The sequence below is a fragment of the Oncorhynchus clarkii genome, chromosome 5 (assembly GCF_045791955.1).
Source record: "Oncorhynchus clarkii lewisi isolate Uvic-CL-2024 chromosome 5, UVic_Ocla_1.0, whole genome shotgun sequence".
NCBI lineage: Eukaryota > Metazoa > Chordata > Actinopteri > Salmoniformes > Salmonidae > Oncorhynchus > Oncorhynchus clarkii.
In genome coordinates, this window is record NC_092151.1 from 4,387,633 (window position 1) to 4,400,132 (window position 12,500).

The 12,500-nt window shown below is 46.8% G+C and overlaps 1 protein-coding gene across 1 annotated transcript in view; it reads left to right on the plus strand.

The window, feature by feature from the left end:
* Nucleotides 1-12,500, plus strand: part of LOC139409827 (netrin receptor DCC-like) — a 567,888-nt gene that overhangs the window by 409,953 nt on the left and 145,435 nt on the right. Inside the window, exon 13 of the mRNA XM_071155214.1 lies at nt 6,609-6,658. Coding sequence (XP_071011315.1) covers nt 6,609-6,658 — 50 coding nt within the window. The remainder of the gene's footprint in view (nt 1-6,608; nt 6,659-12,500) is intronic.

Sequence of the window (12,500 nt, forward strand, 5' to 3'; positions counted from 1 at the left end):
GTAATTCTCATAGATTGTTGAGGACCGGCCTCTTTATCAACCCTCTCCAGCTTGAAAGATTTACAATGCGGCTCATTAATGTTTTGCCATGTTGATTTTTTTACGTGTCAGCGACACATAATGTAAAGAGAGGCGAGCGAACTGCAAATCGCACAGACACACTTTTCACTTGGACTTGTCGTCATGTTCTGCTAAGAGCTTCAAAAGAGCTGTGATCTCTGAAAGTTTAGATGTTTTTCCGGTTCTGATGGGAACAAGCAGGGAACTGTGGCGGTGGCGGTGCCAGGCTTGTCGTCGTGGGAGGGGCTTAAGGGGCCTGGCTCGCACTAACGTACCTCCTTGCCCGTCCAAATAAAATATTGAAGTATTGATCATTTATTTGACCGAGACGCTCGCCAACTGAAAGACTCATCAATCTCAGTTAGAGCATCCGAGTGAGTGAAACAGCATCTCTCTGTCTCAGTATGTGTAGACCATGTATCTGATGCTGTCTGGCCAGTGAAACAGCATTCACTCTGTCTCAGTATGTGTAGACCATGTATCTGATGCTGTCTGGACAGTGAAACAGCACCTCTCTGTCTCAGTATGTGTAGACCATGTTTCTGATGCTGTCTAGACAGTGAAACAGCACCTCTCTGTCTCAGTATGTGTAGACCATGTATCTGATGCTGTCTGGACAGTGAAACAGCATCTCTTTGTCTCAGTATGTGTAGACCATGTATCTGATGCTGTCTGGCCAGTGAAACAGCACCTCTCTGTCTCAGTATGTGTAGACCATGTATCTGATACTGTCTGGACAGTGAAACAGCACCTCTCTGTCTCAGTATGTATAGACCATGTATCTGATGCTGTCTGGACAGTGAAAGAGCACCTCTCTGTCTCAGTATGTGTAGACCATGTATCTGATGCTATCTGGACAGTGAAACAGCACCTCTCTGTCTCAGTATGTGTAGACCATGTATCTGATGCTGTCTGGACAGTGAAACAGCACCTCTCTGTCTCAGTATGTGTAGACCATGTATCTGATGCTGTCTGGACAGTGAAACAGCACCCCTCTGTCTCAGTATGTGTAGACCATGTTTCTGATGCTGTCTGGACAGTGAAACAGCATCCTCTCTGTCTCAGTATGTGTAGACCATGTATCTGATTCTGTCTGGACAGTGAAACAGCACCTCTCTGTCTCAGTATGTGTAGACCATGTATCTGATGCTGTCTGATTTGATTTGATTTGATTTTGATTTGGACCAAAGTATTGTGGCATGTGATACTATTTCTGTCCAGACAGCATCAGACACACGGGTACCTGTAGAGGGGGCTCTGTTTCTCTTGGTCGGATGCTGATTCTCAGGTGATATAGTTTCAGCAGAGAGGAAGAGGTAAAGCAAGAGGGCTCACTCCCACCAAACTCTGTCCAGTACAAGCCCAATGCGTTTCTATGGGAATAATATGCAGACCTAAGCTTGTCGCCTGCCTTCCCGCCTTTGGGACAAAGACTCCCATTGTTAAGGCTGAGACATCAGAATCTCCTCATTATATACAGATCTTTGATTTCAACCTCTTGTGAATCGGAAAGGAAAGATGGCGTTTTCACAGTGAGCTGTTAGGATGCTGGGTTGACCTAAAGTAAATCGATGTCTCGCCAAAATTATATTATTTCTTGTGTCTAAATCATTTCCGTTCAAAACACTTCACAAGGGAGCATGACTTGAGGATCATTAGCTTATTTTGGAGAGAGAAAAACATTGCTATGGATTGTTTTAAATCACAACTGTGTTTTTTGGGAAGCCCTGAATTTTGGGTTTAGTACTCATGGAAATGAGACTAGTTGACTGAGTTGCGGCTGTCACTGAAAAGTGTCAAGAAAATCTGTGTCGAGATAAACGTGTCTTGAGTTATAATTTATAAAACGTTGAGACAAGAAGAAGGGGGGAGGAGGGGGGGGGGTGAAGATATGGTGCGTCTCTCTCCAGAATGCATGCTAGCAATAAGCTCAAGTCAAAACAGATAGATATGGAGGCAGACAGGCGGAGGAGAGAGATACATGTGATTGAAGGAACCTGAATGTTAATCAGGATATTTTCTACTGTTTTTATTTTGTTGGCTTTCAGGTCTATGTATTTTACTTAGTAGATGATGGGTCTACTGCTACATTGGTCTATAGACTATCTCTGAGTTATAGGTCTACTGCTACAGTGACCTATAGACTCTCTCTGAGTTATAGACCTATTGCTACATTAGTCTATAGACTCTCTCTGAGTTATATGCTCTCATTTCTTTAGCCTCCAGTGGATCACGGTGTATCAATATGTCCGTATGGAAGAGACTAGTTTAATCATTTAACTTCAGATTTATTTATGATTAACCGTGTGACAAATGTGAACTGTTCCACGAAAATGTGCATCTGAAAAGAATCAGAACTGGCACACAGATCGGTAGAGATGGTAGGATAAATGGTAGGATATATGGTAGGATAAATGGTAGGATATATGGTAGGATAAATGGTAGGATAATTGGTAGGATATATGGTAGGATATATGGTAGGATAGGTGGTAGGATAAATGGTAGGATATATGGTAGGATAATTGGTAGGATATATGGTAGGATAAATGGTAGGATAAATGGTAGGATAAATGGTAGGATAAATGGTAGGATGAATGGTAGGATGAGTGGTAGGATGAATGGTAGGATGAATGGTAGGATGAGTGGTAGGATGAATGGTAGGATAAATGGTAGGATGAGTGGTAGGATGAATGGTAGGATAAATGGTAGGATATATGGTAGGATGAATGGTAGAATGAATGGTAGGATGAATGGTAGGATGAATGGTAGGATAAATGGTAGGATAAATGGTAGGATATATGGTAGGATGAATGGTAGGATGAATGGTAGGATGAATGGTAGGATATATGGTAGGATATATGGTAGGATGAATGGTAGGATAAATGGTAGGATGAATGGTAGGATAAATAGTAGGATGAATGGTAGGATATATGGTAGGATAAATGGTAGGATGAATGGTAGGATACATGGTAGGATAAATGGTAGGATGAATGGTAGGATAAATGGTAGGATGAATGGTAGGATGAATGGTAGGATAAATGGTAGGATATATGGTAGGATGAATGGTAGGATGAATGGTAGGTGGATGGTAGGATATATGGTAGGATAAATGGTAGGATGAATGGTAGGATGAACGGTAGGATAAATGGTAGGATAGATGGGAGGATAAATTGTAGGATATATGGTAGGATGAATGGTAAGCTTCCGGAGCTTTGAAACTCACCAGCTGTCTACTGTATGTTCTTTACTATTACAACTATTTAAAGAAATAGGCTGTGAGCACCTGGACACACAGGAGGTCTAGTGAAGAAACAAGCCATCCTAAGGGAATCAAAGGCCCGTCCGACTGATTGGTTCTGGGTCACTTCCACAACCAATATCTGAAAATCCTCAGCAGCACTCTGGCCAAGTCATTGGCACTCAATGAGCATACTGGGTGTTTTACACCAGTGGTTCCCAACTCCGGTCCTCCAGTACCTAACAACAGTATAAACGTTGTATTGTAGTCCCGGACAAGCACACCTGATTCAACTTGTCAACTAATCATCAGGCCCTCAATCAGTTGAATCAGGTTCAATTGCCAGGTATGTTTTGTGCTGTTGAGGGTACTCGAGGACCGGAGTTGGGAACCATTGTTTCACACAACTTACTTCTTGTCGAACTGAATCAGTTGCATCTATGGGTATATTCCTCCCTGCTTGGTGCCTATCAAGATACAGAGCCTAGCCCACTCCTCTGTCCATCTCTCTCTCTCTCTCTCTCTCAGTTCAAAGCAAGGTCCTCTCCTCTCAGCTCCTCTTAGCCCCTCAGCTCCTCTTAGCCCCTCTCAGCTCCTCTTAGCCCCTCTCAGCTCCTCTCAATCCCCCTCAGCTCCTCTTAGCCCCTCTCAGCTCCTCTTAGCCCCTCTCAGCTCTTCTCAGCTCCTCTTAGCCCCTCTCAGCTCCTCTTAGCCCCTCTCAGCTCCTCTTAGCCCCTCTTAGCCCCTCTCAGCTCCTCTCAGCCCATCTCAGCTCCTCTTAGCCCCTCTCAGCTCCTCTTAGCCCCTCTCAGCCCCTCTCAGCCCCTCCCAGATCCTCCCAGCTCCTCTCAGCCCCTCCCCGCTCCTCTCAGCCCCTCCCAGCTCCTCTCAGCCCCTCCCCGCTCCTCTCAGCCCCTCCCAGCTCCTCCCAGCTCTTCTCAGCCAATCCCAGCTCCTCCCAGCTCCTCTCAGCCCCTCCCAGCTCCTCTCAGCCCCCCCAGCCCCTCCCAGCTCCTCTCAGCTCCTCTCAGCCCCTCCCAGCTCTTCTCAGCCCCTCCCCACTCCCCTCAGCCCCTCCCAGCTCCTCTCAGCCCCTCCCAGCCCCTCCCAGCTCCTCCCAGCCCTCACAACTTTCTTATTGCTCCTGATTGTGTCCTTGTGTTCAGTGCAGAGCTGAGAGGGTTAAGAGGGTTGAAGGAATGTATCTTCTGTCAGATCCCATTAACGGAATGTTTCAAATGAGCCCCAAGAGCTGAATTATATCTCCCTGCTTAGTCAATGCTCCTTGTGCTGTCGTAAAGAAACCACCGGGCCGGCCGGCTGCAGCCACCGTCGCTTCTCTCTCTCTTTATTGCCGGCTGGCTTCGTCTTTCTCTCTCTGAGGTAATTAATTACTCCCCCCCCCCCCCCCCCATCCCCATCCCCATCCCACACACCGGCCACCACGGCTTTAAGCCAAGCCTGTACTTCAGGCACACTGCCGACCAGGCTGGCAGGTCACTCAAGCACATGCCTGTGTCACTACTACCAACCCTCCTCTTCCACTACCTGTGGACCGTGTGCTGCCAGAACCTGTACAGCTGAAGGAGTTCTGTCGTCTGCAACCTGGACAGCTGAAGGAGTTCTGTCGTCTGCAAAACCTATACAGCTGAAGGAGTTCTGTCGTCTGCAACCTGGACAGCTGAAGGAGTTCTGTCGTCTGCAACCTGGACAGCTGAAGGAGTTCTGTCGTCTGCAACCTGGACAGCTGAAGGAGTTCTGTCGTCTGCAACCTGGACAGCTGAAGGAGTTCTGTCGTCTGCAACCTGGACAGCTGAAGGAGTTCTGTCATCTGCAAGCTGGACAGCTGAAGGAGTTCTGTCGTCTGCAACCTGGACAGCTGAAGGAGTTCTTTAATCTGCAAGCTGTACAGCTGAAGGAGTTCTGTCGTCTGCAAGCTGGACAGCTGAAGGAGTTCTGTCGTCTGCAACCTGTACAGCTGAAGGAGTTCTCTCGTCTGCAACCTGGACAGCTGAAGGAGTTCTGTCGTCTGCAACCTGGACAGCTGAAGGAGTTCTGTCGTCTGCAACCTGGACAGCTGAAGGAGTTCTGTCGTCTGCAAGCTGGACAGCTGAAGGAGTTCTGTCGTCTGCAACCTGTACAGCTGAAGGAGTTCTGTCGTCTGCAACCTGGACAGCTGAAGGAGTTCTGTCGTCTGCAGCCTGGACAACTGAAGGAGTTCTGTCGTTATGGCAACCTGTTTCCGAAGTCCCGTCTTTGATAGGGGTTTAATATATATATATATATATATAATATAATATAGTGGTCTCCAGTGGTCTCTTCCTCTGACTGTATAGAATGTTGTCATTGATAGATGAGATATGTAGAAAGGTCAGTCTTGTTATCTGTCATTCATGTTACCTAATTAGGTCCTTCTAAAGGGGTCGTTTCCATCCTGCGTGCCCATTGGCCCGGGTTGGAGAGGCCCTGTCGTAGATAAGCCTGACGGAGTGTCTCTTTAATGTCACCATTTACTTCGTTCACTACATCTAAAAACTAGGAAATCAATTCAAGGAAGACCAGATCACCACTTCCTCTGTTCTCAATAATCTAAGTCACTACATCTAAAAACTAGGAAGTCTATTAAAGGAAGACAAGATAACCATTTTCTTCAGCCTACTGTAATTCAACCTATTTAGTTTCTCGACAGGAAATGTACCTCAATTACTTACATAAATAGGTTTTGTGTCAACACGGGCTTTGTGTCGATATTCTGAAGCGATATATCTCTCGTCAAATGTAATTTGATAATTCAATGTTCAAGTAACTAGTGTTAAATCCGTGGAAGACGGATGTGTCTACAATCATTAGAATCGTTTGACTTGATCAGAATGGGACTGTAATACATCTGGACTCTAGTACACATGCTGGTACCTGTACGTTATAGCAGGGGTTTCAGTAGCTGGGGGCCCTACAGGCTTCAGTAGCTGGTGGCCCTACAGGCTTCAGTAGCTGGGGCCCCTACAGGCTTCAGTAGCTGGGCCCCCTACAGGTTTCAGTAGCTGGGGCCCCTACAGGTTTCAGTAGCTGGGGCCCCTACAGGTTTCAGTAGCTGGGGCCTCTACAGGCTTCAGTAGCTGGGGCCCCTACAGGTTTCAGTAGCTGTGGCCCCTACAGGTTTCAGTGAGGATCCCCTACAGGCTTCAGTAGCTGGGGCCCCTACAGGCTTCAGTAGCTGGGGCCCCTACAGGTCTCAGTAGCTGGGGCCCCTACAGAAATCAGTGTATTTGTTTCATTCATTTGATGTGTTATTGTGTTATTTCATCCACAGTGCCAAGTGCTCCACCACAAAACATCTCCTTGGAAGTCGTCCTCTCCAGAGTGAGTACATGCATTTTTTGTGATTTAAAATATATCATATGTGCGAATATATATCCTTTGGGCTATAAAACATCAATGCTATGAAGTCGTTTGATGAAATGTCCACACACCTCAGTCCGAAACACAGAGAACATGTATTGTTATTGACATAAATGTCTTGGCTTCACCTTCCAGCCAGTTGGGTCTGTCTGTGTGAACCGAAACGATTGATTATATACATTGCTTCAATCCAGAATGAGCTGCCTACCTTGCGACAGACAGACAGACAGACAGACAGTGTTTATGCCAGATTGGATCCCTGGAGTAGCAGAATAATTCAGAACAGCCAAAAGTTGTCTCAGAAAAACATTTTGCAGTAGCTGGGGCCCCTACAGAAATTAGAGACTGGGGTCCCTTCAGAAATAAGAGACTGGGGCCCCTACAGAAATTAGAGACTGTGGCCCCTACAGAAATCAGTAGCTGGGACCCCTACAGGTTTCAGTAGCTGGGGCCCCTACAGGTTTCAGTAGCTGGGGCCCCTACAGGCCTCAGTGACTGGGGCGCCTACAGGTTTCAGTGACTGGGGCCCCTACAGGCTTCAGTGACTGGGGCCCCTACACGTTTCAGTGAGGATCCCCTGCAGGCTTCAGTAGCTGGGGCCCCTACAGGTTTCAGTAGCTGGGGCCCCTACAGGTTTCAGTAGCTGGGGCCCCTAAAGGTTTCAGTGAGGATGCCCTACAGGCTTCAGTAGCTGGGGCCCCTACAGGTTTCAGTAGCTGGGGCCCCTACAGGTTTCAGTAGCTGGGGTCCCTACAGGTTTCAGAGACTGGGGCCCCTACAGGTTTCAGTAGCTGGGGCCCCTACACGTTTAAGTGAGGATCCCCTACAGGTTTCAGTAGCTGGGGCGCCTACAGGTTTCAGTGAGGATCCCCTACAGGCTTCAGTAGCTGGGGCCCCTACAGGTTTCAGTAGCTGGGCCCCTACAGGTTTCAGTAGCTGGGGCCCCTACAGGCTTGGTGTGGCTCCTGAGGAGGGCATAGTGCTTGAGAAAGGGGGAAAAAATAGGAAATTCAAGTCTTGAACAGCACAAACAGATTTGGGACCAGAAAATATGAGAGAGAGAGAGAGAGAGAGAGAGAGAGAGAGAGAGAGAGAGAGAGAGAGAGAGAGAGAGAGAGAGAGAGAGAGAGAGAGAGAGAGAGAGAGAGAGAGAGCGAGAGAGAGAGAGAGAGAGAGACAGAGAGAGAGAGAGAGAGAGAGAGAGAGCGAGAGAGAGAGAGAGAGAGAGAGAGAGAGAGAGAGAGAGAGAGAGAGAGAGAGAGAGAGAGAGAGAGAGAGAGAGAGAGAGAGAGAGGAGAGAGAGAGAGAGAGGAGAGAGAGAGAGACAGAGACAGAGAGAGAGAGTGAGAGAGAGAGAGAGAGAGAGAGAGAGAGAGAGATGAGAGAGAGAGAGAGAGAGAGAGAGAGATGAGAGAGAGAGAGAGAGAGAGAGAGAGAGAGAGAGAGAGAGAGAAAGAGAGAGAGAGAGAGAGAGAGAGAGAGAGAGAGAGAGAGAGAGAGAGAGAGAGAGAGAGAGAGAGAGAGAGAGAGAGAGAGAGAGAGAGAGAGACAGAGAGAGAGAGAGAGAGTGAGAGAGAGAGAGAGAGACAGAGAGAGAGAGAGAGAGTGAGAGAGAGAGAGAGAGAGAGAGTTTGTCTACTTACAGTATGTTCAACAACAACAAGAAAAAGCACAGCAGTTGTCCGTGATATTTCTATCATATAAAGGAACTGTGACACTAGCTGCCGAGGCACCAGCTAGCCCAGACTAGATGAATAAAGATTGACTCTTTACTGGATAAAACCTTGGGGGGGGGGGGGGGGGGGTTATGAGTCATGGCGTCTCTCTAAACCCCTTCAGGTGTGAATTGATTTTTACTGTAACACCTTGTGGTGGTGGTGGAAGAATGGATTAATCTGGATTATATTGTCATTGTGGAGAGTGACCTTCCAATCTGGTCATGTTTGACTAACGTTATAGTACATTATATATCCCAATGTGGACTCTCTTCATTTTGGTTAAAAGTAGTGCAGGTATATAGGGAATAGGTTGCAATTTTGGGACACAGGAAAAACAGCAAACCACTGATCCAATTTAAACAGGACAGACTGAGTGTTGTCTAAACAATATGTATTGGCATTTCCTGTCATTATTGACAATATTGACATTTCCTAACATGAGAGAATGAAACGTTACCCTAAACCCTAACCCTAAACCCAAACGTTACCCTAAACCCTAACCCTAAACTCAAGCGTTACCCTAACCCTAAACTCAAACGTTACCCTTACCCTAACCGCAAGCGTTAACAATCCTTACCCTAACCCTAAACCCAAGCGTTACCCTAACCCTAAACCCAAGCGTTACCCTAAACCCTAACCCTAAACCCAAGTGTTACCCTAAACCCTAACCCTAAACTCAAGCGTTACCCTAACCCTAAACTCAGGCGTTACCCTAACCCTAAACCCAAACGTTACCCTTACCCTAACCGCAAGCGTTAACAATCCTTACCCTAACCCTAAACCCAAGTGTTACCCTAAACCCTAACCCTAAACCCAAACGTTACCCTAACCCTAAACTCAGGCGTTACCCTAACCCTAAACCCAAACGTTACCCTTACCCTAACCGCAAGCGTTAACAATCCTTACCCTAACCCTAAACTCAGGCGTTACCCTAACCCTAAACCCAAACGTTACCCTTACCCTAAACTCAAGCGTTACCCTAACCCTAAACCCAAGCGTTACCCTAAACCCTAACCCTAAACCCAAACGTTACCCTTACCCTAACCCCAAGCATAACCCTAACCACTAGCATTACACTAACCCAAAACCTTACCTTAACCCTAACCCCAAGAATTACCCTGGGTGGGGTAAGGGGTGTGCACACTCAAGTGTAACCCTAAACCTAAACCAGATGGAGCTACACACAATTCATCAGTCCAGTTGGAAGCAAATTGAATAGAGAAAAGTTTGTGGGACAAAGTTTTACAAACACTAGTTTTGTGTGATGCATGGCGACCCAGGGATCTGTAGTTCCTGATACAGCAGTATAGAAACAAACACAACGTGAAATACCTCAACACAAGGCATCGTTCCAAGGTTGTTTGTTGTAGAAAGAGAGAGAGAGAGAGAGAGACAGAGCGGAGAGAGGGAGGGAGAGAGAGAGAGAGAGGGAGAGAGAGAGAGAGAGAGAGAGAGAGAGAGAGAGAGAGAGAGAGACAGAGAGAGAGAGAGAGAGACAGAGAGACAGAGAGAGAGAGAGAGAGAGAGAGAGAGAGAGAGAGAGAGAGAGAGAGAGGAGAGAGAAAGGGAGAGAGAGAGAGAGAGAGGAGAGAGAAAGGGAGAGAGAGAGAGAGAGAGAGAGAGACAGAGCGGAGAGAGGGAGAGAGAGAGAGAGAGAGAGAGAGAGAGAGAGAGAAAGGGAGAGAGAGAGAGAGAGAGAGAGAGAAATTAGGGAGAAATGGCACCATTCCAAGGCTGTTGTTGTAGCAAGAGAGAGAGAGAAAGAGAGAGAGGGAGAGAGAGAGGGAGAGAGAGCGAAGGAGTGAGAGTGCGAAAGAGAGAGCGGTAGATAGAGAGAGAGAGAGAGAGAAAGAGTCTAAGCCAACCCAACAGTGACAGTCAGGTCTGTGGGGACCGGAGTGGGTGGTGTGTGTGAGCGTGTAGCAGGGATGCAGTTGGTTGTCAAACATCTGTGTAGCATGGTCGTCATTGTCATCAGAGAAGAGTCCCAGTAGGTGGGCGTATTATTCCCCAAACCCTCAGCATGTTACACCCAAGCCTGCCCAGGGATTTAACTGTGCTGTGTCTCAGCATGTTATATCACAGACTGCCCAAGGATTTAACTGTGCTGTGTCTCATCATGTTATATCCCAGACTGCCCAAGGATTTAACTGTGCTGTGTCTTATCATGTTATATCCCAGACTGCCCAAGGATTTAACTGTGCTGTGTCTCATCATGTTATATCCCAGACTGCCCAAGGATTTAACTGTGCTGTGTCTCATCATGTTATATCCCAGACTGCCCGAGGATTTAACTGTGCTGTGTCTCATCATGTTATATCCCAGACTGCCCGAGGATTTAACTGTGCTGTGTCTCATCATGTTATATCCCAGACTGCCCAAGGATTTAACTGTGCTGTGTCTCATCATGTTATATCCCAGCCTGCCCAAGGATTTAACTGTGCTGTGTCTCATCATGTTATATACCAGCCTGCCCAAGGATTTAACTGTGCTGTGTCTCATCATGTTATATCCCAGACTGCCCGAGGATTTAACTGTGCTGTGTCTCATCATGTTATATCCCAGACTGCCCGAGGATTTAACTGTGCTGTGTCTCATCATGTTATATCCCAGACTGCCCAAGGATTTAACTGTGCTGTGTCTCATCATGTTATATCCCAGACTGCCCAAGGATTTAACTGTGCTGTGTATCATCATGTTATATCCCGGACTGCCCAAGGATTTAACTGTGCTGTGTCTCATCATGTTATATCCCGGACTGCCCAAGGATTTAACTGTGCTGTGTCTCAGCATGTTATATCCCAGACTGCCCAAGGATTTAACTGTGCTGTGTCTCAACATGTTATATCCCAGACTGCCCAAGGATTTAACTGTGCTGTGTCTCATCATGTTATATCCTAGACTGCCCAAGGATTTAACTGTGCTGTGTCTCATCATGTTATATCCCAGACTGCCCAAGGATTTAACTGTGCTGTGTCTCATCATGTTATATCCCAGACTGCCCAAGGATTTAACTGTGCTGTGTCTCATCATGTTATATCCCAGACTGCCCGAGGATTTAACTGTGCTGTGTCTCATCATGTTATATCCCAGACTGCCCGAGGATTTAACTGTGCTGTGTCTCATCATGTTATATCCCAGACTGCCCGAGGATTTAACTGTGCTTTGTCTCATCATGTTATATCCCAGACTGCCCAAGGATTTAACTGTGCTGTGTCTCATCATGTTATATCCCAGCCTTCCCTATGGATTTAACTGTGCTGTGTCTCATCATGTTATATACCAGCCTGCCCAAGGATTTAACTGTGCTGTGTCTCATCATGTTATATCCCAGACTGCCCGAGGATTTAACTGTGCTGTTTCTCATCATGTTATATCCCAGACTGCCCGAGGATTTAACTGTGCTGTGTCTCATCATGTTATATCCCAGACTGCCCAAGGATTTAACTGTGCTGTGTCTCATCATGTTATATCCCAGACTGCCCAAGGATTTAACTGTGCTGTGTATCATCATGTTATATCCCGGACTGCCCAAGGATTTAACTGTGCTGTGTCTCATCATGTTATATCCCGGACTGCCCAAGGATTTAACTGTGCTGTGTCTCAGCATGTTATATCCCAGACTGCCCAAGGATTTAACTGTGCTGTGTCTCATCATGTTATATCCCAGACTGCCCGATGATTTAACTGTGCTGTGTCTCATCATGTTATATCCCAGACTGCCCGAGGATTTAACTGTGCTGTGTATCATCATGTTATATCCCGGACTGCCCAAGGATTTAACTGTGCTGTGTCTCATCATGTTATATCCCGGACTGCCCAAGGATTTAACTGTGCTGTGTCTCATCATGTTATATCCCAGACTGCCCAAGGATTTAACTGTGTCCTCAGCTCTATTGGTCCTCATCTCTATGGGTCCTCATCTCTATGGGTCCTCATCTCTATGGGTCCTCATCTCTATGGGTCCTGAGCTCTATTGGCCCTGAGCTCTATGGGTCCTCATCTCTATGGGTCCTCATCTCTATGGGTCCTGAGCTCTATGGGCCCTGAGCTCTATGGGTCCTCATCTCTATGGGTCCTCATCT